We start from the raw sequence: 26,548 nt of genomic DNA on the forward strand, positions 1-26,548 counted from the left end.
TGGCCGGCGCAGCCGCGGTGGAGCAGGGCGCCCGTGAGATGTGTTGTGGCAGCTGCCCCGCTGCCCGAGGCCCGCCCGGAGCGAACACTGCTGGTGGCTTTAATTGCTTTCACATTCGATAGGCTGGCCTGTGACAGGCCTCTTACACCCGCCCGAGCACCGGCCTGTGCAGCCTCCCCCCCCCACCGCAGCCTCTGGGTGTGTGTGTGGGGGGGCGGCCCCCGCTGTGCAAACCGCAGCCCGGTGAGCCACTCGGCACGCCCGCCTCGGCCCGCCACCTGAGACACGGGGATGGGGCCTCCCAGGATGGGCAGGAGGGGACGGGGCTGGCTGGGGCCGAGCAGGAGCAGGACAGCTGCCGTCCCAGACGGAAACTTTTCTCCCGGTGCAGCCCCTCACTCCATCTGCTCCCGCCTAACGAGCCTGACGGGTTCAGACGGGACCCCTGGAAGCAGATTCCACAGGGAAAAGTACTGTCCTGTGTGCGTGGGGACCGGTCTGCTGACCGTGGCAGGGTGTGCTGTATGCGTGGGATCCGCCTGCTGACCGCGGCAGCCCCAAGGTCTGCCCCCAGCCTCTGCCCTGCCCGGACCCCCAGCCCCAGCCCTTCCGACGTGCAGGCAGCTGGCAAGCCCCCCTCAAGTGAGGTGCTGCCACCGGGCAGGCTGGTGCCCCTCGGCACAGCCCTGCCTGCACAGGGAGGGGAGAGGCCAGGGACCCTGGCAGGGGCAGCAGACAGACGAGCAGGCGTCGTTACAAAACAAAACATTTTTATTTGGTCCGTTGGAGCCTGAGTCTGGAAACACCCATGGAGAGCCATCCTACAGGGATGGGGACTGACAATTGGTAAAATAGTCTCTGTGTCAGAAGAGCTGGCCATATATACAGGGTTAAAAATATTCACAGCTCAGAGTAAAAGGGGAGTGGACTGCCTCCCGGTGTTTCTCCAGGTGTAAAAGGCCCCCAGGGCTGCCCGCTGACTGGGAGCTGCAGGACACCGAGGCCGGGTGGGGCCCCCAGGAAGCTGGCCTCAGATGTCTGCGGGCAACTGCAGCTCTCTGGCCTGACAGCAACCTCAAGGGAGGACGGCCGGGTGGCCAAGTGGCGGCTCAGCTCCCTGGGCTTCTGAGGTGGGGGAGGAGCAGGGAGGGGCCGCCGGGCCCTACATGTGCCTAGACAGGGAGCCTGCCAGGGATGCGGACGCCAAACAGCAGGGCGGGACCTGGGCCTGGCTGGACCCTGACCGGGAGGCTCTGACCTCCAGCCCCCGGGGCATGGCTTCGATCCTGGCAGGCGCTCCAGGAATTGCATAGTGTCGCCAGAGGGGCAGCTGGGACCTTCCCCATCCCTGGCCCTGAGCCCACGGTCGCCAGGCACCTGCCTCCCGGGACACACTGCTGGGACTCCAAGGACCCCTGCTTGCCTTGTGGGGGCTGGAGGGCAGGGAAATGTGCTCTGGGGGTAAGCTGAGGCGAGAAGGCTCCTGATCTCGTGTCCCATGAGGGGTGGTCCCTGTCCTCACCCCCACAGAAGGTGGTGGTCCCTGCTCAGCCTGGAGTCCCAGTCTCCGACCCCTACACGGGAGCGATCCCTGCTCTCACCCTGGGGTCCTGGCTTCTGACCTGCCCAGATCTGGTTCTAGGAACAGGGCCCCTGGCTGCCTCACCCAGGCAGGAGGCCCCAGGCCCCCAGGGAAGAGAAGCCTCACCTTGGTTTGGCCCTGGCAGTCTGAACCCGACCTGGAGGTGGCCGGTCAGGGGGGCCGGCGTACAGGCCCCGTGTGCCAGAGGCAGGTTCGAGGTATTCTGCTTGGTAGCTGGGAGGCCCTGGGCAGGAGGAAGGGGCAGGGAGGAAGGCCTAGGGGAAGCTACTGCAGCTAGTGGCTCCCTGGGCGGGGTCCTGAGATTCTGGTTCAAGCGGCCTCTGTGGGGGTCTCCCTCATAAAGTGCACGTGGGGGCTGGGAAGGTGGGGTGGTCACAGAGGCCGGGGGCCATGCAGGCCAGCGACTTCCGGCGTGAGAGGGGGGCTGTGGGTGCCCCTGGAGGCCGTCCAGTCACTGAGGAAAGCCTGGGCGGCTTTGCGGTGTGCCAGGCGGTGGGTGATGGAGAAGCCTGCGTTGCCCTCCAGCTGGGACAGGATCACCAGGACCTGCCTGGGGGAGGGGGCCGGTGAGGATGGGGGTGGGGTGGGGTGAGGGGTGGGGCCGGTGCCCACCGGGGGGAAGGGGCCAGCGAAGGCAGAGGAAGCGGGGCGGGCAGGGGGCGGGCGTCGAGGAAGCAGCCGGGGCCCGGGCGGTGCCCACCTGTGCAGGGGGGGCACGCTGTCCTGGGTGCGCAGGCTGCCGCGCGTGGACACCACGTTGAAGCTGTCGGAGCAGTCACACTGCACGTGCAAGTAGGACTTGGGATGCCGGTTCTCCACCACCACGATGAGCCCTGCCCAGCCGTGCGTCAGGTAGTAGCAGGTCATGCCCTCGCGTCCCTGGACACCAGACAGCACAGAGTGGGCTGGGACCGGGCCTCCCCTCCTCCCCCCACCCAGGACCCCGCCCGCCGGCCCACCTCGTGCCGCTCGCCCCGGCTCTCCGTGAGCAGAATGATGGCGTCGGCCAGCGTGGTCGGCTGGGCCTCCACGGGCTCCACCATGACCAGCCTGGAGCTGTACACGGCCAGCACGTGGCCGGGCGGCTGCGGGGCGCAGCGCGGGACTCCCGCCGAGGGGCTGGAGGCTGTGGGGGGCGGGAGTTGGGGGCGTGAGTGGGGGAGGCGGGGGGGGGGGGGGGGGGGGCACAGCGCGGCCCTCCCTGCGGGTGGGGGGCGGCGGGGTGGGGCTTACCCTGCGAGCCGGCTGGGGGTCCCGGCGCGGCGGGGCTCCAGTGGTTGAAGGCACAGCACACCACAGCGTACTCGCCGGGCTCCAGCATCACGTCGCAGTTGACAAACTTCTTGACCGCGCGCTTGCTGTGGGCCAGCAGGCGGCCCAGGCTCAGGCGGCCACCGCTGCCGAAGGACGCGCGGAACACCAACACGCACAGGTCCAGCAAGTGGCTGTCCCCCGAGTCGGCGCGCCTGCGGCCAGAGGTGGGGCTGCGGTCAGGGGAGTCGCCCCGCCCACCTCCGGCCCCGCCCACCGCCAGCCCAGGGCCCCGCCCACCTGCTGCCCTCCTGGAAGAGGGCAAACTCCAGGGACGCGCGCTCCAGCACCGTGAGAGCAGTCACCCCCACGGGCCCGCTGGCAGAGCTGGGGAAGCAGCCCTGCACACGCGCCTCCTGCCAGTCCGAGTGCACCTTGCAGATGTCCACGGAGTCGAAGTACCTGGGCAGCGAGAGGACAGCCCCGCTGCGCTCGGGTGCAGGCACTTCTGCACCCTCTCCACTCCCTGCCCCAGGGCATCTCCTGGGACCAGGGTCGGGAAGCCCTGGTCCGGGCCTGTTGCCCCTGGACACCACCAGGGGTCCCCAGCCCTGAGCATCATGAAGCGGGGAGGAGGAGGAGGCGGAGGAGGAGGAGGAGGAGGAGGAGGAGGAGGCCGCCCAACCCTGGCAATACAAGCCCCTCCCTCACTGATTCTGTGCTGAGCTGGATTCTGGAATGCCCCCGCCCCGCTCAAGCTGTCGGGAAGGGCAGGTGGGGTCCCCAGGGCAGGGCACCACACGATGGGTCAACTGGGGCAGAGAGATCAGGTGAGCCAAGGTGAAGGTGGCTGAAGCACAGGGGCTGCCATGGGGCCTGCCTACAGCGTCTGGGTACCTGATGAAGTCGCTGTACTCCATCCAGAAGACGCCTTCGCTGCTCCCATGTGGCATGAGCTCGCTGCGCAGGTGCCCTGGCCAGTGCGGCCACTCATCTGACCAGCTGCCGTTCCAGGAGAAGCGGCCCCACGGGTTCCGGAGACGCAGGAGCCTGCGGACCACAGGGCTGAGGGCCATGGCCGTGCCCCCACCGCCTCCACCACACATCCACCCGGCCCCTACCTGGAGCCCTGGACGTCCCGGACGTCTAGAATGGAGTAGGCGTGGCGGGGACGCAGGCCCAGGCTCTCGTACGTGGCATCGTCCACCTTCATGTTACCCCCACCACAGGAGGCACCCATGAGGAACCTGCACGGGCAGAGCAGCCTCAGCGACTGGGGGCCCTTAGTAAGCAGCCTCAGCGACTGCTGGCCCTGCCCCCCAGTGGGGGGGGGGGGGGGATAGGAGGAGAGCGGAAGGTAGCAGGGGTGGGGGGAGGGGGGGTCCTGCCTGTGGGACCCTCATGAGACACAGGGGACTCGGGAAATTGCTGGCCCAGCCCCCTCCGCTGTGGTCCAGGAGCTCAGAGGCCTTGGGCTCCAGTCCCCACAAGCCTCCTGAGGCTGGCTGGTCCTGCCGGCTCCGGGCCGTGGCTCTCGGAGGGCAGCAATACTGCCCACTATCAGCCGAGAGCACAAGGTCTTGGCACTCATAAGCCGTCTCTCCCAGGCCTAAGGTTCTGAGCCCTTCCCACAGACACCCTGGCCAGCGCGTGCCAGGTCTTAGAAGGCAAGCCCCACTCCCACCAGGTGCCTCCGTGGGGCTCTCTCTCCATGCGGCTCCGAGTGGGCCCTGGCAGTCACCAGAGGCCCAACTCAGGATGAGGCCTTCCAGGTCAGGCCAATGGGCAAGCATCCTGCCTGCCGTAAGAGATGCTGGCGAACTTGAGATGCAGGGTGCGGGCCAGAGGGCGCGTGCCCCGGTTCTCCCACCGCTCCAGGCCCCGGCCTGGCCGTCCCCTTGTCTCGCCTCTCCTCCCAACGCCGCTGACCGCCACAGCGCCCGCCCCTCTTACCCAGCCTCCTTAGAACTCAGCATTTTGGCCCAGATGAGGTCAGTGTCAACGGGCTCCTCGCGGGGGTTAGTGGAGCTGACCTGCAGCGCCAGGCTCTCACAGGGGGCACCGGTGAGCGTGGCCAGGCCTTCGATGGCGCGCCCCGCCTGGAGGGCGAAGTAGGAGCCGTGCAGCTTGGCCAGCGCCTTCTCGATGAGCGCCACCCACAGCTGCTTCCGCTGAGCCTACAGGGAGGGGCTGGAGTCGAGAGGCCTGGCGCCCGCCGAGACCCATGATGCCCGCCCCAGGCCCCCCCATCCCGCCACCTGGGAGAAGAGGAGGAAGCCGGCCTCGTCGCAGGGTAGCATGTCGTCCACCAGCACTGTCGTCCACGTGCCGTCCTTGCAGAGCCGCACCTGGTAGGCGCCCTCTGCACACAGGCTGCGTGTGACCATCACCCGCTCGACCAGGTCAGGCCGCTCGGCCAGCACGGCCAGAGCGCTCAGGAACCTGTACGGAACCAGGGCCTTGCTGTGAGCACACTGGGCCGTCCGCTGCCCAGCCCCCCGTGGGCGCCCCGCTCACCAGCAGTTCCCCAGCAGCCCCTGCAGGATGTCCGAGGGCCGGAGAGTGTGGAACACGGACCACGAGGCGTTGTGGTCCCTGGAGACGGAGCAGTTGATCTCGTGGGGCCGCAGCCACTGCCGCACACGCTGCTGGACGCTGTCACCCGCGGGGAAGCCCACAGACTTGGGCCCAGGGGGGAAGCTGTCATCCACGAAGTTCACACTGTTCTGCAAGGGCCATGGCCTCACACTCAGTCTCCTCCTGGCTGAGGCCAGAGCCAGCACCCTGACCGATCTGGAGGTCCTGGCCAAGGCTTTGCGTGAGCCACACCACGCCATGTGGACACGGGGGACACTGCACATCCCCAGCCTGGAAGTTACAGGGATGGCAGGCATGGGGGTGCGGAGAACCTGGGATGGGGAAGCCAGGGCACAAACCCCCAGACAGGCCGTCAGGGTGGGCTGCTGGCAGTGATGGGGGCAGCAACCTGAGGGGGGGACAGAAAGTCCCTCCAAGTGACGCGGGGGGGGGGGGGGCAATGCTCCCCTGGACTCAGGACCCCCACAGCTACAAGGGCAGAAGAGAGTGAGGAAGTGTCCCAACCCCGAGTTTCCGCAGGGTCTCCCTGGCTGGAGGAGGCACCAGGCCTGCCTGTGGCAAGAAGCCTGCACCTGTGTCCCCACCTCCCCGTGGCTTCACCATCTACGGGAGATCACAGCTGAGAAGGGTCAGGAGTACAGACCCTCATGCGTAGACAGGATCAAAGGGCAAGGGGTGGGAGAGCAGGCTGGTGCACAGAGCTTGGGGAAAAGAGTGCTGGTGCTGTCCCTCCGGCCAGAGAAGGACCACCCAGAAAGGACAGAAGGCGCAGACACCTTGGTCGGGGGACGGGGCGGGGGGGGGGGCCCCCAAAGAGGAGAGGTCTGTGGAAGCAGAGTGCCAGACCCGGAGCGGGGCCACCATCAGCAGGGCGCTCACCTCCCGGCAGAAGGCCACGATGTTTTCCCAGAGGGCCTTGGCCTCGCCCTCATCGGTCTGCCGCCGCTTCTCCACGTGCATGCTCTCCCTGCGCCTCAGGGGCGCGACGCCCCGGCGCTGGGCCACGAGGAGCTGGGGCGTGTGACAGGCGGCACAGTGCTTGGCCCTGGGTGTGTTGAGCAGAGTGCAGGCAGGGCAGGCCCACTGGCCTGGGCGCTCGGGCGGCCCCACGAGAACCGGGCAGCTGGCCTTGTGGGCTGAGCAGGGACCGGACTTCTCGGCGCCGCAGTCGGGGCAGCGGGTGGCGAGCTCGCCGTGCTCCTGGAAGCCATGCAGCTTGGAGCAGCCGCACGCGGTGCATCTGGGGGCTGCCGTGGGGTTCCGAAGCGTGCACTTGGCGCATGACCAGGTGGTGAAGTCGGGGCTGGAGGGGCTGGCTGGCTTGTAGCGCACAGTGTCTCCAGCCAGGTCAATGATGTCGCTGCCCGGCACAGCACCGCAGGCCTCGCAGCGGGCAGGGCTCGCGGGGCCGGGCACAGAGCAGGAGCCACACCGGTGCGGCGCAGGGCCACCCTCAGTGGCCTCCTCCTCCAGCATGCTCAGCCTTTTGCTTGACAGCAGCTCTGCCAAGCGGGAGGCCCCGGCTGCGGTCCGCCCTGGGCCCTGGGGGGGCCCCTTGGAGCCGGCAGTGGGTGAGGGCTGGGTGGCCTCAGGCACCAGTGGCTGCAGCTGGGGGGGAACCTCGCGGCGGCTGCGAGGCACAGGGTTGTTCTGCAGGGTGGGCGAGAAAGGACTGAAGGACGGCGCCCGGGGGGGCTCCTGGTCGGTGGCAGAGGGAGGGTCAGCTTCGGCGCCTTCCCCGGGCTGGGGTGGGGCAGGTATGACGTGGAAGCCGGCGGGGGCCACGATTTCGGGGACCACCAGGGCCTCGGGAGGGATTCTGGGCAGCGAGAGTTTCCGGGGGCCTCCGCAGGCCGAGCAGGAGCTGGCCACGGGCGTGTTGTGCAGTGTGCATCGCTGGCAGGCCCAGCCACTCCCAGGCTCTGCTGCCCTCTCCTGCTCCTCCTCCTCTAACTCCTCTTCCTCCTCCTCCTCCTCCTCCTCCTCCTCCTCGGGCCGCCCCCGGGCTGGCTCTGAGGCCGCCAGCCCCACCGTCCGCACGGGGCCGGCTTCCTCCTTGCAGCTGCCCCTGGGCTCCGCCAGGACCCCATTGATGATGGGCAGCAGGGACGTGCCAGGCACAGGCTCTGGGGCAAAGCCGCACACCTCGCAGGTCTCCTTGCCCAGGAAGTTCCGGAATGTGCAGCGGGCGCAGGGCCATTTCTGCTCCTCCACGCTGAGCCGGAGGATGTGGTCGAGGTCAGGCTTGTGCCGGGGGGCCTCGCAGATGGAGCACTGGCGCTGCCCGGCTGGGTTCAGGAAGGTGCAGCGCGCACAGGACCACTCCCCAATCGCGGCCATGGACCCAGGAGAGTGCGTGTGGCTGCAAGGGAAGGTCCTGATCAGTGCAGGCCCGAGTGTCCACCTGGGACAAAGGGGTTGAGCCGCAGGGTCTGTGTCCTTCCGGGCCGTAACAGACATCGGCCCCAAGAGCGCACCCTACGAGGGGCTCGAGGATTCTGAGGAGTCAGGAGCCCTCAGGGCCTCCAAGGGACCTCACAGGTCTGTCCTCAGACCCCTTCTGGAGGGGCAGACCTGTGGGAACAGAGCAATGGGGTCAAGACATGCTGCCCTAGTGGCCACGGCGCTCTGCTGGGGAGGCAGGCAGTCTTTAGCCAGTTCCAGGAGAGAGTATGAGGGAACTTCCTGGACGGGAAAAAGGGCATCCTCAAAAATCTACAGCGAACATCATACCCAGAGGTGACACACTGAGTGCTTTCCTCCCAAGACCAGGGGCTCAGCACCGCTGGTCAGCATTGTACTCGAGTCTCAACCAGAGCAGTTAGGCAGGAAAAAGAGGTAAGAGGCATCCAACTGGAAAGGAAGAAGTAACACTACCTCTAGAAATCCCAAGAATCCACAAAAAATATACTAGAGTTGGGGCGCCTGGGTGGTTGAGTTGGTTGAGTGACCGACTTCAGCTCCGATCTTGCCTCACACTGTTTGGGACCCTCTGCCACCTGCCCCGCCCCCCCCCCCCCCCCCCCCCCCCCGCTCATGTGCGTGCTCTCTCTCTTAAAAATAAATAAACATTAAAAAGAGAAACCACGAGAGCTAATAAATGAATTCAGCAACGTTACAGGGCACGAGATTGACACACAAGCGTCAGCTGGGTTTCTAGGCCAGCAAGAGCTTAGGAGAGCAATACCACTTCATCCAAAACAATGAAATATCTACGGATACATTTACCTAAGGAGGAGAGACTTGTACCTTGAAAAGTACAAAACGTCACTGAAAGAAATCACAGAAGACATGAAGGAATGGAAAGACACCCCCTCGACCGTACGACTTCATACGGTTACAATGACAGTAATTCCCAAGTGATTGATAAAATCAGATTCAATGCAAGCCCAATCAAAATCCCATTTTTCTTTTCTTTTTTGCAGGAATGGAAAAACCTGATTCTAAAATTCGTATCAAACCGCAAGGACACCCCCCTCCCCTCAACTAGCCAAAACAATCTTGCAAAAGAACTCAAGACAAGGACAAAGCATGTATCTACATATGGTCTGTGTGACCAACAGGACAGAAGTGAGCAGTCTGGAAAACACCCTCACACATATGGTCAAACTTCTTATTTTTTAAGTAGGCTCCACACACAACGTGGGGCTTAAACTCACGACCCTGAGATCAAGGGTCACATGCTCTGCCAATTGAGCCAGCTGAGCACCCCTCGTCAAATGATATTAGATAAGGGTGCCAAGGCCGCTCAGGTTGAGGGCAGTCTTTTCAACAAATGGTGCTGGGAAAGCAGGATCTAAGCACTAAACAATGAAGTGGGGCCCTTACCTCACACCAGTAACTCCAAATGGATCAATGACCTAAATGCAGGAGTGAGAACTATAAAACTCCTACAAAAAAAACCCAAGTAAATTTTTGGGACCCTGAAGGGCGCCTGGCTGGCTCAGTCAGTAGAACATCCAACTTTTGATCTCAGGGTTGTGAGTTTGAGCCCCACACTGGGCATAATGGCTACTTAAATAAAAAATAAAATAAAGAAAGAAAAAAAGAGAAAATTCTGTGACCTTGAATTTGACAATGGGCCAGTTACGACACTAAAAGCACAGGCCAATAAGGGGAAAATCGGACTTAGAATGAACAGCTTCCATGCTTCAAAGGGCACAGCGGGACAGGTGAAAAGATCACTCATAAAACGAGAGAGAATATTTGCAAACGTGTCTGACAAGGGTTTTGCATGCAGGAAATATAAGTAACTCCTGTAACTGAATAACAACAAAAATTCTGTTTTAAAAATGGTCAAAGGATGTGAACGGACATTTCTCCAAAGAGGACACACAAGTGGCTATGGAAGCCTGTGGAAAGATGCTCAACATCACCGGCCACCAGGAAAAGGCAAACCGAAGCCCCCGAGAGGCACCATGATGGCTGGCCGGAATCCACAGTGCAGACGACAACAAGGACCCACGGGCACCGGAGAAGAGAGAACCTGACGCCGCATCGCCAGCGGGCATGCGGAGGCGGCCCTCAGCACGTGGCAATTACCACCTGACCCAGCAATTCCTCTCCTGGGTGTGCACCCCCCACAAATGACAACTGGTACCCCGGCACGCACACACATGCTCAGAGCAGATCTATTCACGACAGTCAAAGATGGAAACAACTCAAAGGCCCGTCAGTGAATAAACAGGTAAACGAACTGTGCACTGTTATTTGGCCCTAAGAAAGAATGAAATTCCGACACAGGCAGCAATGTGGATGAACCGTGAACACGTAGAGCTAAGTGAGAGAAAACAAACACAAAAGCACAGAAGACCACACGTTGTGGGAGTCCATTTACAGGAAATCTTCACGACGGGAGACCCAGAGGCAGTAAGAAGTGTGGTGGCCCCCAAGGGCTGGGGACAGCTTCTTCAGGAGCACCGGGGTGATGAAGTCCGGGGACTGGGTAGAGGTTTTGGGCACACACAGTGTGAATGTACTAAATGCCACTGGCCATTCGCTCTGAAATGGTTACTCGATATTGTATGAATTTCATCTCAAAAAAAAAAAAAAAAAAAAAAAAAGAGAACTCAAGGGGAGGGCCTAAGTGACTGGGGGTCATGCCCACTCAGGGCCAACGGCTGGCTCCCCCAGCCCAGCTACTTCTTTGGTCTCTCTGGGGACCCTGGGCAGACATCTGACCACGAAAAGCAGCCTAGCAGTGGTCCAGGCTCACCCGCTGGGTCAAGGGAGGGGCAGGCTGCATCCTGCGGGGCTGGCCACTGCCCACTCACCTGCCCACTACCAACCCAGACCACCGCAGGCCCGCCCTGTGTGGCCCCACGGCACCGTGCGAACCTGCCCTCCCGTGGCACGCGCCCAAGCTGCGGGGGCCACGCCCGGTGAGGCCCACCCGCAGCTGGCAGTCCCGTGGGGTTGTGGTGGGGAGCTGCCCAGCCCAGGGGCATCCCGGGGGAGGTGTTCAAGGTCAAAGGAGGCGGGAGAAAGGGGAGAGCCCCTTCCACCAGCAGCTTATCCCGAAGTGCTGGCAGTGCCCAGACCCGAGGGATCCCGTGCCCCTCCCAGGACGGGTGGCTGCAGGGCTGGCAACACTCACAGTGCACCGCACCCTGCCTGGAGCCCCTGTCCCTCGTCCCGAGGGGGCAGCCTGCAGGCACGGCCGTGTGCCCCAGATGCCAGGTGTAGTGGCCACAGAGGACACAGCACCTCCCAGCGGCTGGGCTGTGGCGTGTGCGTGTATGGGTCTAGTAGCGCTGGAGGGCAGTGCGGGGGGGGGGGGGGGGGGGGTGCTCCCGGCTCCTCTGCCGCCTCAGATGGGTCAATGCCTGGGGGCGGAGAGAGCCCTTCGACCTGCTTCTCAAGGGCTAATCTGGGTGCAAGGGGGCGTCTACACTCCATGACACACAGTCCCCTCACCGATTGTAGCTGTTCTGCCTGGCGGAAAAATCAATTGTTCTTTACAAGGCACGAAGCCCGTGCTTCTGATGCTGTTTATGCCAAAACCTTTTGGTTCAGGAAGAAAGAAAAGTTGCCTCTTCAAAAAAACACAAAAAAACAAAACAAAACAAAAACCCAAGCAACAGGAAAGTTTCTCAGGGCCCAGGGCAAACTCTGTGAAGCCACCTTCCCAGCCTGTGTGGCCGAGGCTCAGGAGCCAACACAGCCTTGCCCACAGATGGCAGTGCCCAAGCAGACAGACGGGCGGTGGGGTGAATGGGTGCCAGGCTGGGCTCAGTACAGGCACTCAGCACCAGCAGAGAGGGGCACACGAGCTTTGGCCTTGGCTTCCGTGCTACAAAAAGCCTAAGAAATCTTCCTGGAGACCACTGGGCCCTCCCCCACACTGTTCCCCACTCAGAGAAGGGTCCACAGTCAGGGTGTGGGTCACAGTGTGTGCCCAGAGACACGCACACAAGCATGGGTTAAGTCCTAGGCTGCTTTCACCCCAGCTCCAGGATCAGGGCACGGTCACTCACCCCGCACACCTCACCTGGCTTGGTCGCGGGGGCCACCAGAGCTAACGTGACACTCTGGAGACCGTCCACTCCTGAGCGGGGTCTCCAAAGAAAAGCCCCTGGCCCCGGTGCAGGAAGGGGAAATGACACCTGTTCTAGGACACATCTGCCCTTGGATCCAGGGCTCTGGGGGTCCCAGATGCTCTAAGCAAGGACAGCATGGGGAGGGAGGGGGCCCAATTCCCGTTTGCCCTCCTAATCTGCCAGCTGGCCAGTCTCCCATCTGGGCCCAGTAAACTTGAGGTATGGTGTCTGTTGGTCCTGGCCAGCACCTGGGGACACTGGCGGCATGCGGCAGGTTTTACAGCCATCGTGGTGGACAAAACACACCAGGAAGGTTCTGTCTGGGGTTCAGAAAGGGTTAAATCAAAGTAGTGCCCAAAACTCAAATTTAGCCCTGTGCAGGGGCGGCCCTGGGGATGGCGGCAGTGGCACAGGGGTTCCCAGGACAGGCAGTGGTGAGGGCGCTGTGCTCCCTCACTGACCCCTGCAGCCCACATCTCGGGGTCACTGGGCAGGCTGAGAAGTGGCTCAGAGGTCAGTGACCTGCTGACCAGAGGCCCCTGGCCCTCACCTCCCTCAGGTCACCTCCAACTCCACAACCCCAGAACCCCAGGTCGCCCCGATGTGACGCAGGGCCCGGGGAGGAGCTGAGGGCTCACAAGACACCCAGAGAGGCCAGAGCGCCCAAGCAGCCTGGGAGGAAGCAACGGCGTCGGGACCCGGAGCCAAGCCAGACTCCAACACAAAGCGCACCCGAGCGCCACGACACCACACAGTTCAGGACACGGGCTGAGTTGTGTCTTGGGAGGAGCCAGCTGCCCACGGAAAGACTTGAGTTACTCCTTACAACAGAAGGCCAAGTCAATGGGAAACTGAGGCACTTGTCCAGAAAATCCCAACTCCGAATGCCCACCGTGCCCTCAGTCTTCCGGGAGTCGCCGGCACCCGGTTCCAATTCAAAAGGGAGGCTACGGAGTTCCTCTGGGGGCACATGTAAGCTCCCCCTAGTACCCAGGACATGCACGTTTGCAGGAACACGGGCGCTAGGGGTCATCGGCGCAGGGTGCAGCACAGCCCCGGGGGGATGCCTTTCCTCCCCAGACGGTGGAGAGTGGTAAGCGGTGTCCACACTCGAGGCCCTCAGTGAAGCCGCCAGACCTGAGGCTGTTAGGGTCCTGGGCAGGCCACGCCAAAAGGTCCGGATGCCCCACTGGCCGTGACCACAGAACCCCCGACCCGAGGTCTCGAGGCAGGCCTAGGTGCCCTCCTCTGGGGTCATCCTCCTCATTTCTGTGTTCCCAGGGCTTGCAGGCGACGATGCCCTCGTCCACCGCTTATGGATTAAGGTGAGTAGCTCCCAAGGCCTGGCGGTGGGTTACAGGGAAGCCGGTGCAACGGGACGGTCCCGGCCAAGGAGACAGCGTGCCCAGGCACGGAGGCTCTCCAGTGAACGGCGCCCTCCAGACTGGCAGAGCGCCCAATGCGTGTGTGCGCGCGTCCAGGTGTGCGTGAGGGGAAGGGTCCTGAGGGGTGGTTGGGCGTGGGCACCTGCCTTCCTGCCCCATTTCCGGCCATCTGCCTGGTGCAGCTCCCCCCAGCCGTTTCTCATCCGCAGTCGGGGCGTCTGTCAACTCCTCCTGCTTCGCCTGCTGCTCGCAAGGGCACACAGCGACTGCCCCGGGTCTGGCTGGCTGCAGGAGGCAACAGGAGGAGCCGCCGGTGCCCCAGCCCGGGGGAAGAGCCTGGCAGGAGGCCAGAATGAAAAAGTTTGACTCGGTTCGGCAGCGCGCGCCAGGATCCAAAGTCTGACGGGCACACGTGTCCCTCAGCACGCTGGGGTGTGGCGTGCAGGGCCCACACCTGGCCTGCTGCTCCTTTCGGCCAGCCCCCGCCCCAGGACCCAGTAAGGAATTACCCCCAGGAAGGAAGGAAGTGGGGCTTTGTGAAAAGCGTGTGGACAGACGGGTCACACGGGGAGATGCCCCACGTCATCAGTCAGGAAGACGCAAACCAAACCACACGGGGGTAGTGCCCCGCACCCGCCAGGGTGTCTGGATTCAACCAGGCAGATGGTCACCAGTGTTGGCCAGGGCGGGGAGAAGCTAGAACCCTCCCCCCCATCACTGGTAGGGACGCACGACGGTACAGCGCTGTGGAACACAGGCTGGCGCTGTCTCAGGAGGTCGGGCAAACTTACAGTGACCCTCGGCAGCTGTATCCCTGGGTCCCCGCCCAAGAGAAAGGAAAACGTGTGTCTGCACAAACGCTTGTACGTGATTGCTCACGACTACACGATCCATGAAAACCAAGTGGAAACCACCAAGTATCTGTTAACTGAGAAATGGATACAACCCAATGGGGTCCATCCGTACAAGGGGGTATTTATTATTCAGCCACAAAAAGGAAAGAAGCCCTGACACCCGCTGTCACGTGGACAGACCCTGAGGAAGTTACACTCGGTGACAGAAGCCAGATGCAAAAGTTATACGATTCCACTGGTATGAAATTTCTCGAAAAGGCAAATCTACAGGCAGGAGGCAGGATGGCTGCTTGGGGAAGGGTGGCAAATGGGCAGGGACCTGGGCGTACAACTCTATGGACGTCCAAAATCAGGCAGCTGCACGCTTACAAGGGGGTGAATTTGAGGGCACGCAAGTAGAGACACACAGATGTCTACCCGTGCGTCACCAATACCGTGACGAGGGAACAGCGGAAACTCCTCCTGTCGCTCACTGGGCCACCAGGCCCAGTGCCTCCTGCCACCGGGTAACTTAGGTAACATGGCCAGATACCACCACCGGCTGGGCTCACTTCTCCAGCACCCTGCAGGGGCCTCCAATGCCATTCCAGAAGGGATATCCGTCAGGACCCTGTCTACTATCCACCTAGCCGGTGACCCCAGAACAGGCCTGGGGTCCAGACACCAGAAGACTGTCCTGCAGAGTGAGCTGCGTCCACAGGAAGTGACGGCCAAGCGCACGCAGCATGGCAGGTGCCTGAGGGAAGGTGTGCCGCCACTGGCGGGAGTCACAAGAGAGCAGGGGCCACCGCTGGAGGTACCCTGAGTGCCTGCTGAGCACGAGGCTCCCCTCTCCAGCGAGGCCACAGGAGGGGCCAAAGTCAGGGGTGGGCCATCTGAGCCCAGGCTGCTCCCCACCAGTCATCCCAGAACTCCTGGGGAAGGGTACCCAGGTGACTCAATGGGCGGCCTCGGCGGAGAAACCTGGGCGGAGCCCGGTCGTGCCCGCAGCTGGCTTGGGCTGGCACGTGAAGGCCTGCCCGGGCAGGGGCACCACGGCAGGAGGAGCAGCAGAGCAAGCCCTGTACCTGGCAAGCAGGCCACACAGTCCCTGTCCCAACTACACCAGCCAGCCAGGCCCAGACCCACGCTGCACGTGTGGGGGGAGGGCTGGCGCCCCAGATTTTCTCCAAGAGCCTCTCGAGTCTCGGGCCTTGTGGGGGAAGCGACTTGCCAGAGGATTCTCAGAAACAGGACCCCCCGCCGCCCTCTGCCCAGGAAGGGTCACTCTGACACAACAGCACTCCCGCCCCCTGGGCCCTCCCCTCCCCACCCTCTTACCTTCGGGCCCGGGGACGCGGGGACGGGTGCTGCCGGGTGACCAGGGCACCACCCCAGACGGGCCCCCCGGGGCCGCTCCTACACCAGCCGGCTGCTGCAGGGGGCCCAGGGTAAGGCGGTCCCCCGGGGAAGCCGTGGTCCGACTCGGTCTCGGTGGCCAGCGAGGAGGCGGAGCTCCCCATGGCCCCCGCGGTGGCGGCCGCGCTGAGACCCGGGCCTGGTCACACGCGGCCGGCAGCGGGTGAGGTGGAGCATGGAGGGAGGACAGCGCCCACGCCGGAGACAGGGCGGCCGGGCTGGTCAGTCACACGACAGAAATAAACACAGAGAGAATAAAGAGAAAGAGGAGAAACAGCATGACTCACGGGAATGAACCCCCAAAGCCTGGGGAGGCTCCCCGGGGCACAAGCGACCTCGGGGACCCAGGACCCCCACCCCGCCACCAGGGCCCCTGCTCCGCTCCTGACGACCGACCACAGCCAGCCCGTCACCTGCCCCTGGGGGGGTCGGGCACGTGTCCCGCTGGTCTTCAGAGGGCCCCACCCTCAGGGAGAAAGAAGTCACAGGGTCACGCTTTATTGTAGAGACAAGGCCTGAGGAGCATCAGGCTGAAAGCAGAGGAGCGAGGAAGTGTGCGCAGTGGAGCTGGGCAGCCCGAGGGACGGCCTTCGGGAGGGGGCACCAAGGACCCGTGTGGCCCGGCAGAGGCAAGCGGACTCGATCCACCTGCTTCTGCGGAGCCTTCCTGAGGGTGAGCCTCCCAGGCCAGACGGACCCCAAGGGCCCAGGAAGACAAGGGGACTCTGGCAGAGACGGCCTGCACTCAGGGGAGGCCGTCTGACGCCCCATGGGACGAGGGAGAGACCTCGAGGCTTGTCCCAAGCAAGGCAAGCTCCAATGAGGCTTGGGGTCAAGGAGCCCAGCCCCCAGGGGGCCGGCGGCTGGGGTGGGACCGGGGGAGACCTCCGTGCAGCGCAGGCCAGCGGGCGCCCAGGCTCTAGAGGGCCACGGGGACAGGGTATGTGGGTGGGGCCAGAGGCTCCCCGAGCCGAGAGTGACCAGCAGCACACACGCGGCTCTGGAGGCCAGGGCCGGGACAAGTTTGGGTCCCCTGCCCCATAAGAGCTCCAGCCAGATCACCCGGGTCCTGTGCACAGCCTTGCCTTGGAGGGATGGGGACGTGGGCGGGACAGAGCAGCGCCAGCCCTCACCACTCGGGCCTCCCCACGGGGCACCGCCAGAGCAGATTCTGGGAGGCAGAGACCCCGTGGCCTGCAACACCGACGCCATCCCGCCCCATCCATGAAGGAATGTCTGCGGGCACCGACCCACAGGGGCCGCACGAGCCACAGATGCCCTTTCCAGTCGCCCGGCAGCCGTGTGAGGAAGGTAAAACACATGAGCGGACTCTGAAAGATGCATCTTATGCAACCCAACACATCCTAACTGTCCCCGCGTCGGCGTGACATTGAGGTAAAACCACGTGTGAGCTAGTGATGCGTTTCCAGGCGAGATCCTCGGACTCTGCTGTGATGGCACCCCTTCGTGTGGACGAGACGAGCTCGAGTCAGACCCCGAACAATCAGAACAGCCCCCTGGACTCCGGTCCACGCGGGAGCCCCTCCTAGGAAGGGCCTGAGTATTTCTGACCCACCTTTCATAGCCAAATCCAGGGCAGAGGGGCCTGAGGTGGGGCCATATGCACTGGAGGGACCGCAGACGCTCAGGCTTGGCTCCAGGGCTGGGGCGTCCCTGACCAAGAGCTCTGCCTGTGCCCCCCCGGGAGAGCAGAGGGCCGGTGGGGGGTGGACCATGCCACCTGCCCTGAGCCAGTGCCAGCACCACACGTACCCGAGGCAGGCAGAGCGGAGGAGAAACCAGCCCCCAAGCAGAGTGAGGGTGTGGCCCCAGGCTTCCCAGGGGGATGTGACTCTGCCCGGAAGGAAGAGGTCTCAAGGCCCTCGCACAGGCTGGGCGTGCTGTCCGAAGCACCAAAGCACCGAAGCACCGTCGAGGACCCACCGGCTCCTCAGTAAGGCCCAGAACAGGTCTTCGGCGGCAGGGCGGTGAGCGCTTAGGCCTGTCCCGGTCGCTCAGGGAGCTCTGCACGTGGCTCCCTGAGCAACAGCCTCCTGACATGTCTTTGGGGAACTGGGACCCTTCAGGCCCCATCTGGGGTGGGCTATGTGGTAGCAGCCCAGCGTCTCCTGGGAGGGCAGAGGCAGCACAGGGTCCCTCTCCCCAGGGGCTCAAGACAAGGGGTGCCCTGCAAGGGGAAATGCTCCCCAGAGAGCAGCTGGCTCCAGAGGGCCTCTCTGGGACCGCCAGGGAGGACGGCACCCTGCATCCCATCCTCCGTCTGGGCCCCACTGGGAGTAGTGAGACCCCACGAAGGAGCACCCTGGTGGAGTGAGGCCCCCTGGGGAATGGCCACCAGCCCCGTGCTAACCCGAGAGTGCCACCTGCGCGAGGTGACGTGCGGGAAATTCCGCCAGGCACGCTGGTCAGTCCCGGACTCTCACGCTGGCTCCGCGCCAGAACAACCAGGCACGGGGACATTTCCACACCCTGTTCCACAGGCCCTGCCCCTTAAGACGAAACCCAGGGGAGGGCCTCCTGTGGGACAGAGCACACCCCGACCCCAGGTGACGGGCGTCACGCCGCCCTCCTCTCCTGCAGGGCCTGCTGGGTGGGCAAAGCCCTCACCCAGGCGAAAGAGTGGACACGGGCCACACATCCACACCTCCTGCATCTTCGCTCATTCAGCAAACACCCGTCAGGTGCCCGCGTGGGCCAGGCAAGCGACAACACTCGAACCCTGTGCGTGAAGGGCGCCCCTTCCGCTGCCGTGCCTTAGGACAAGCGCGATGAACATCACGTCTCTGGGGGGAAGCCAGAGCGCACACGGTGGTGGCGCCAGACTCCCGCGACGCGCAAAGGGCAGCGTGCTCGGTTGGCAACGTGGCGCCGAGGGCAAAGCCCTGCCCGCAGCCTGACAAACCACGCGGGCCCCCTCGGCCTTGTTCGGGAGCCGCTGCCCTAGATTTAAACGGGGCAGTGGCCTAGATCTGGCCTCATGGAAGCCCGGAGGTAGGGCTGCAGTCTCTGCTCTGAGGTGCTGACCAGCAGGGGCTGAGCGGCCTGTCCCCCGGCGGGGGGTGAGGCGTGCGCCTGGCAGGGCACGACCCGCCCAGAGGGACCAGCACGAGAAGGGCTAGATGAGGACTACTCCGTCCCCCCACCCACCTCCCCTGCCCCTGTGGGCCCTCTGAGAGGGTGAGCACTGAGACTTCAGCAGGCGCAGGGCGGGGAGAGTAGGGGTGGAGTGCTGAGGTGCGGGGGTCAGGTGAGCTGCTTCCGCCAAGTGAGAGTTCACCCAGGTGACACCCAGCAGGGGCCACCCACCCCGCAGGGGTCACCGTGACTTGTCAACCGAGAAGACTACGGGCAAGTAAAAGCCACGGTTGGGGGGGGGGGGGGTGGTGAATACACAGTATGGGTCACACCCCAGGAGCCAATCGGGGTGTTTATGGCCCACTATGTCCTGTGCTCCTGGGTCCCTTAGTCCCGTGTGGCAATGACCTGGGTTCCACACAGCTGTATGCTGCCTAATGATGCCTCTCCTCGCCCACTCCTCGCCCAAGCCCCTCCCCAAACACGCAGCACCACGACTATGTCCACGCTGCACATGCTCCCCGTGCTGTGCCAGTTCTCCCCAGGTGAGAAGGCGAACTTTGTGTCCCAGCTCCACAACACCCCCACCCAGGTGTCCCAGGGAGCAAGTCTACATGTACCTCCCAGTCCCACAATAAGGGTGAGAACCACAGCAACCCTGACAGGCTGCCTGAGGTCAGCCCCAGGACCGGCCCACGGGGGTGGGCACAGGGGGAGCAGCCTGCTGGGGGGGCACGGGGGAGGGGAGCACAGGGAGGCATGGGGGGAGCAGCTTGCTGGGGGGGAGAACGGAGGGGGCACGGCGGGGAGCAGCCTGCTGGCAGGGGTGGGGGGACAGGGGGGAGCAGCCACCCTGCTGAAGCCCAGGATCGCACCCAGCAGACACAAAACCGGTCATTCAGCACCCCCACAGCCTGAGTGCAATCGGGCCGGACCCGCCCTGGGGAGAGCCAGACTTCGACCTCCCTGTACCCCAGGACTGACAGGACAGCACTCTCCCTCAAAGGCCATCCCGCCAGGGTGCCAGAGTCGGGGCTGGACCACCAGGCGAGTAGGGGTTCCCTGCAGCACGCCCTGATGCAAGGTGGCCCCGAGAGCCAAGCTCTCTCTGGGCAGGGCGAGGGGTTGCCTGCACTGCACACGAGCCCTGTGGCCCAGACGCACCCACAGCCCTTGGGACGGGGCCCTCCCAGCGCTTCAGGTGCCAGACCCTCCACGCAGAGGGAAGGCTCCGTGACAGCAGGCTTGCCGGCGGTACATCCACCCGGAGGGCACTCCCTTTCCTGGAAGGTTCTGGACTCTGGCCCTGGGCCTGCACACCCACCCCCAGGCTTATCAGCACGAGCCAGAGTCCACTCTGTCCAGGCTCTGCCTCTAACCCCCGGGCCAGGGTCACACGAAGGCTGTCCTACCCTGGGCACGTGGGCCTGGACGAGGAACAACCCTCATTGTCTAGGCTGTATGCCGTCCGGACGGTTCCCTGAGGAAAACGTCCAGATGGGAGCCTGGTGGACACCTCATCCCTGAAGAAGCACTTGCAATTTTAGGGGCGGCATCCAGAAAGGGTCTCAGAGGTCTCTATTTTTAAGTACGATCATGGAGTTGTCTCGACATATTTTTTAAAGAGTACTGGGGCCAAAAGTTGGGTCCTGCGCAGTCATAAATATGGGACATTGATTTATGTATTTATTTGTCATTGCAGCAAATTGATGGATTCCCCTGTCGTGCTAGACCCTGACGTGCCAGGGAGCAGGACAACGCTTCCAAGGTTGGTGGCTGAGGGACTAGGTCCCTTTAGAAGCTGCATCTGTCCCTTAACCAGAGAAGGCTAGGGGCTCCAGGACAGCTGCGTGGCTCACCAGCCCCTTGCTGCCTGCTTCAAGACCCCTGAACTCCATGGGCCAGCCAGGGTGGCAGATGGGGCTGTTGAAGACCCTGAGTCCTCAGGGGACAGGGGCTGCCAGAGAAAGGTGCCCAAGCGGGCAGGGCTCCAGGCCAGCAGCTTGCCAGCTACGGAGATTCACCTGGACTCAGACCCCAGCACCACCGGCCACTCTACCCACCGACGGGGCAACCGTGTGCAGCTGTGCTCCTTGGTACGGGATGACCGCGGTGGGGAGGGGCACCGGCGGCCTGCTCGGTCCTTCAGGCCAGAAGGGCCCAGACTCCGCCTCCCTGTGGCCTCCTCCACCAGCCCTCTGTTGCCCTTAGGCAAACACAAGGCCGGTCTCCCCCACCTGCTTCGCAGGCCACTGTGCCCTGGGAGGTGATGTCACCAGCCTGCTGAGCTCAGAGAGCCAGGTGCAGGGTGAAGGTCGTGGGCCCCGAAAGGGTACCTAGCACTTCCCGTTACCGAACTTGAAAGGAACCATACTCTGTCCCAAACCCTTGCCCTCGGGACCAGGAGCTGCCGCCTGAGGGCACTACAGGATGGCGGTCACGCTCGTCGGCATTTCTGGACCTGTCCACGTCAGTCAGGTCCCGGCGCCGGGGCACATGGAGCACCTCTGCTCGTCACAGGGAAACAGGCGGCCAGTGACCGGGGAGAGGAGAGGAGGGCCTCTCCAGACAGACGCACTCACGCACGGGGGTCTCGGGGCTGCCTGCACGGAGGCGAGCGGGGTCACTGAGCATCCTTGAGTCTGTGGAGGCCTACACCACCTCAGCTGTGCATCATGAGAAAGCGTACACATTCCAAAACGCTGTTGTCAGAGGAACAGGGACGTTCTCAGGGTCTCAGTTTCTTAGTTCACAGGTTCAATATTGTTTAATGTCAGATGATATGTTCTACAGGGAAAGAAAAAGCACCAGATGTACCCCCTCACTTGGGGCGCCTTCCTTGGCTAGGGAGGCCTGGTGGCCTCTGGCCTCACAGCAGCACAGGTTTCACGGGGCCGTGGGGACACCTAGCCTGAAGCTCACGTTAAGGGAGGAAGAAGGTGAGCCGGGGAGTCGGGGAGCCGTGCAGCCTAGGTCCCAGGAGCTCAGGCCTCCCTGCGGCCACTGTTCCCGAACGGCAGGGTTCCAGAATGTACCACCTCCCTGTTAAGTGGAGGGAGGGGACTATCAGGCCAGGGCAGACGGTCCTGGAGTTCAAGGTGAATTTAATTGCAAAGGGCAACGTTTTGGAGAAGTGTGGATGCTGGGAGATGGAGCTCCAGAACGAACCCCCTCCGCCTCAGGTCCGGGCTGTGACAGCAGGGGTGGGTAGGGGCTGCAGTGAAGGCCTCCTCTGGACAGACACACGTGACACCGCTGGGCAGCAGCTATCCACCCGCTCTCCTCCCTGACTACCTGACAGCACCGTCCAGGCACGTCCCTCAGCCTGGCCACCAGGGAGGTGGGGACAAAGCATGCAGAAGCAAGAGAAACAGGGCACGGAACAGCCACCATGTGTCCCACTCCCATCTCCTGCAAATCCACCCCTGGTACCCAGACTAGTCCTTGTGGAAGGGACGGAGTCACTGACTTCCCGAGCGGCCCCTCCTGGGGTGTCTGTGCTGGGCCAGGACAGCCCTCTGTCCTCCCACAGCCCCCGGCCCCTGGCCCCCTGCACCCAGTCGGCCCTGTCCCGGCGGCATTCACAGAGCTGTCTGCCAAGCCCCTACTCAGACCCTGCAGGGACCCACAGAATGATGGGGTGTGGCTGGGCAGGTCTCTAAGCTTGAGAGACGGAAGCAGCCCAACCTTCGTTCACAGAGGGCGGAAGCCAGCAAGGCCACGGTTAATCCCCCAAAACGTTGTGGGGTGCCATTCTGTACTCCCCTGGGAGGCCTGGAGCTACCTGCCAGCAAGCAGCTGGGGAGCAAGCAGCTCAGGGAGCACCTACTCGGTGTGGACGGGACACCGCTGAGCACCAAGGGCCCGCATGCGCACAAGGAGCCAGGGACAGGGCCCGAGAGGTGGAGTCGGAGCCCGGCACAGGCTTCCTGGGTGTTCTCGGCAGAGCAGGAAGGGAAGAAGGTGGGGGAGTCGGAGTCCATGCCGAGGAGCTCTGCACAAGAGATTGGGCAACAGACACGATCACAGTCCTGCTCTGGGACATTCCCGGGGTGCTGGTGCTGAGTAATGGGGTGCAGGGCGGGACCAGAGGAATGGAGCACTGAGGAGGTGCTGGCAGCCCAGGTAGGAGGGGAGAGCAGGACCAGGGCTGAGTGACCCCAGAGCTCGTTCCGGACGCCCGGAGCCGGAGTGTCCCTGCTTGGGATGCCGGCCCAGGCTTTGAAAATCTGATGAGGAAGCCACCCAAGGCACCCCATGCCTGTCCCCACTCTGATGTGGGCCTCTCACTGCAGCCTCACACTCCGGGGGAGAGCAGGAACCCAAGACATTCATGGACACACGTGACCAGTCACCAAGGCTTCCTGGTTCTTCAAAAAGCCTAACCAGGGGCGCCTGGGTGGCGCAGTCGGTTAAGCGTCCAACTTCAGCCAGGTCACGATCTCGCGGTCTGTGAGTTCGAGCCCCGCGTCAGGCTCTGGGCTGACGGCTCGGAGCCTGGAGCCTGTTTCCGATTCTGTGTCTCCCTCTCTCTCTGCCCCTCCCCCGTTCATGCTCTGTCTCTCTCTGTCCCAAAAATAAATAAAAAACGTTGAAAAAAAAATTAAAAAAAAAAAAAAAAGCCTAACCAGTTTGTTTAACCACACCCTCCCGTGCCTGAGGTGTACGGGGGGGGGGGGGGGGGGGATGGGGGGCAGGCAGAGGCTGCTCTGTGTCCAACAGCCACGAATGCAAGCCTGTGGGTGGCTACCCCCTGGGGCTCTTCACCCACCGTGGGTCCAGAAAAGACACCTGCGGTCTTCGAGGGATATTTCAGGGCAGAATACTCTTTCCAACTGCCGCAAATGTAACAGGCCATGGAACCAGGACGTACAAAGGCAGCCTCACGGGTTGGAGACCTGGATGTGCAGCCCCCTGGGCCCCTTGGCCTCAGTCTGCTCGTCTGAAAGCAGGACTTACCAGGGAGCCACCCAGGACAGGGGCCCGGAGAGCTGGGTGAAGGGCAGGGGACCCAGAGCAAAGACGCAGGACCCGAGATCGGAGGTCCCAGCCTGGCAGTGTTATCGCTGAGCCCTGGACTCAGCAGGGCTTAAACCTGGCTCTCGGGAGGTCACGAGGTCACCGGCCCGTGGGCCCAGAATCAACTCAGAGAGATTTCAGAGGCGGAAGGGAAGGGAGAGAAGTGCTCCTTCTGGGAGCAGAAAGTAAGATGTGCCCGACCCGAGGCCAGGCTGAGTGTGGCCCCCTGACTGTCTGGGGCCCTCTTTCTGTGAGTCAGACCAGGGAAACTCTCTGCTCACATCTGAGAAAGTCAGAAGTGGAGGGATGCAGTGACTTCCCCTTCCTGCTCTAGCCCAGTCTCTGGGGGGACGGAGGGGGTCACGGACATGGCACAGCCCACTAGACCTGGCCCGACGAGGGGCTCAGGGAGGAGAGCAGGCTCAGCTGGGCCTGTCTGCCCTCCCAGGCCTGGTGGCCCAGGAGCCCTGTCGCCTGCAGTCCGGTCACAAACTCTCCTGCATGAAGCGCCCCTCCCCCCCCCACTCCCGTCCCCGCGCGCCCCCCCGAGCCACCCAGTCAGGGCCACTTGACCACACAAGGGTTCACTGGTCAGTATGAGAAGGGGTGGCCAGCAGCCTGGCAAACGTTCTCAGGGGCCACCCCTGTAACTTCCCTGTCTCCGGAGAGCCAAACCAAGAGAAAGAGGAAGTGTGGGGTGGCCGGAGGGCGCCGCCCCCGGGGAAGTGCCCGGAGACGCGCTGTGGGCAGGGATGCGGGGGGCAGCAGGGGGCACATCCCCTAATGCAAGCGGGATCAGGACAGGCCTGGAAGATAAGGGCACTCAAGGGCAGCAGGGGCTGAGGCCGCTTCCAGCGTCCGCAGCACCCCGGGGCTGGTCTCCCAGTGACCCAGATGACCCAGGTCCGCGCGCGCTCCCCTCTCGGGCGGCGCCCCCAGCCCTGCTCGGGCTCCGGCCAGCGCTCGGAAGGCGCCGCCCGCCGGGCCCGGGCTCCGGCGGGGGTCCAGGCCGCGCCCCCGACCCAGCCCGGCCCGACCCGGCCGGACTCACCTCCGCAACCTGGCGACGCCTCCTCAGTCCCCGCGGCCCGGACGGCGCGGCCCCAGGCCTGCTCGCCGGCGCCGGCCGACCCACAACTTCTGCCGCCGGCCTCCCGCGCTGAGCGGCGGAGCAACCGCGCGGCCGGCCCGGCCCCGACCCGGCCCGCGTCCGGCGCCCGCCCTACGCCGCCTCCGTAGCGTAGCGCCCGGCCGGGGCCCCGCGGCTACGGCGCGCCCGGGGCGCACGCGGCGCTGTGAATCGCGCGAGCGGACTACCGCTCCCACAGGGCCGCGCGGCACCGCCAGGACGGAAGCTCGGGGAGGTGGCCGGTGCGCGACGCAGGCCGGGAGCTGTAGTCCTCGGGTGTTGGCCAACAGCCGCCGCGACCGTCTCCGTCCAGGGGCCCGCCGACTTCCCGGGCCTCCCCGCCCGCCAGCACCGCTGGAGAATGCCAAGACCCGCGCCACGGGCGGCGCTGCGGGTCGGGTCTGGCTCGGAGTGATGGAAGGGATCCCTCCAGGAGAGGACTGCGCTGCTGCTCCCAGAATGCCCTGAGCTGGAGGAAGGGGCGGGACTTCCACCCCGCCGGTCTCTGAACTTCAGGCTCTGCGTTGCAGGCCCAGGTGTGGTGCTGCGGTTGCTTACGCGGCTGTCTGGAGGAGCGCCCGACTAGGCCCTGGTCCCTGCGTCTCCATGGGGCCCGCAGACCTCCGTGATGTCCTCCCAGGGTCTCCCCAGCCCTCTCACCTCCCCTCTTCCCATCGGCCGCAATTCTCTTTGCAACTTGTCTGCTTCCGCGGGTCCTCTCAAGGCTTCGTGGTCAAAAGCTCCGGTTTTGGTGGGACCGACCTGGGTGGAGACACGGCCTGGGCACTTACAGCGTGACTTGGTCACATTACTTCTGTGAGCCTCGGTTTCCTTCTCGGGGAAGGGGGACGAAGTGAGATACCACCCACGGCGCGCTCAGCCTCGTGCCTGACAGGAAGACCCCTAAACCCGGGAAGCTGCTGTTGCTCCACGGGGGCCTCGAAACACACCCGCCCCGCCGCCACCACCGTTCACGAAAGAGCTTCCTAGGTCCGGTCTCGACCGTGAAGTTCCCTTTGGACGGCTTGAGGTCACCCAACCAGAGGTCACGAAACTGGAGGCCCCTGTGCCGCCTAAATGTTCGGAGGCAGCAGGACATGCAGTAAAACGTTCACTTGCAGCCGAAGCACAGGGAGGCTGTGGAATGGGGAGCCAGGATGCTGAGGGCAGAGCCCTAAAGACTCGTCGTGTTCAGGGGGCACTTGGGGAGCCTGAGGAGGCACTGGTCATGCAAGAGACAAGAAAAACCAGGCATGTAGTCTAAGAGTCAGGAAGAGTACTTGGCTGTGGCTCAATTCTGCCTCCAGATAGGGTAGAGTTGGGTTTTGTTTTTTGTGTTTTTTTAACTGTTTTGAGAGAGACATAGCATGGGGGGGGGGGGGGCGGGGGGAAATCCCAAGCAGGCTCTGCAGGGTCAGTGACGGGCCCATTGTGGGGCTCAAACTCACAAATCCGCACCTAAATCAAGAGTCGGATGCTTAACAGACTGAGCCATCCAGGTGTCACACTTAGAATTTAAGTGGAAGCTTGGTTTGTTTCAGTGTCCAGAAAATCTAAGCTAACCTCAGTAGGACCTACAGGGACAGAGCTCAGTATTCCCAGGAGACCAAAGCCCCAGGAAAACCTCTCTCTGACTCTCCACATACTGCAGCCGGGATGGTGCCCCTTCCTGAGTT

The 26,548-nt window shown here is 63.5% G+C and overlaps 1 protein-coding gene across 5 annotated transcripts; it reads right to left on the reverse strand.

Annotated features, from left to right (window-relative positions):
* Positions 1-753: 753 nt before the first annotated feature.
* On the reverse strand, positions 754-25,291 carry CAPN15 (calpain 15). 5 transcript variants are annotated; one of them, XM_078440375.2, is made up of 13 exons: positions 24,795-25,289; positions 15,551-15,846; positions 6,332-7,814; positions 5,372-5,580; positions 5,113-5,296; positions 4,808-5,031; positions 3,976-4,101; positions 3,752-3,904; positions 3,155-3,316; positions 2,837-3,069; positions 2,563-2,729; positions 2,304-2,482; positions 754-2,153 (listed from the first exon to the last, which is right to left on the reverse strand). In XM_078440375.2, the coding sequence occupies exons 2-13, from the start codon at positions 15,730-15,732 to the stop codon at positions 1,976-1,978; spliced, it is 3,480 nt and encodes a 1,159-aa protein (XP_078296501.2). In that variant the 5' UTR covers positions 15,733-15,846; positions 24,795-25,289; the 3' UTR covers positions 754-1,975. The 5 variants fall into 5 exon arrangements, 3 of the variants coding, with proteins under 3 accessions (XP_078296501.2, XP_078296503.2, XP_078296502.2); XM_078440376.2 differs by having other exon boundaries at positions 2,032-2,149; positions 24,795-25,291; XM_078440377.2 differs by lacking the exon at positions 15,551-15,846.
* Positions 25,292-26,548: the final 1,257 nt, after the last annotated feature.

Source organism: Panthera onca, chromosome E3 (assembly GCF_046562875.1).
Source record: "Panthera onca isolate mPanOnc1 chromosome E3, mPanOnc1 haplotype 2, whole genome shotgun sequence".
NCBI classification, from domain to species: Eukaryota; Metazoa; Chordata; class Mammalia; order Carnivora; family Felidae; genus Panthera; species Panthera onca.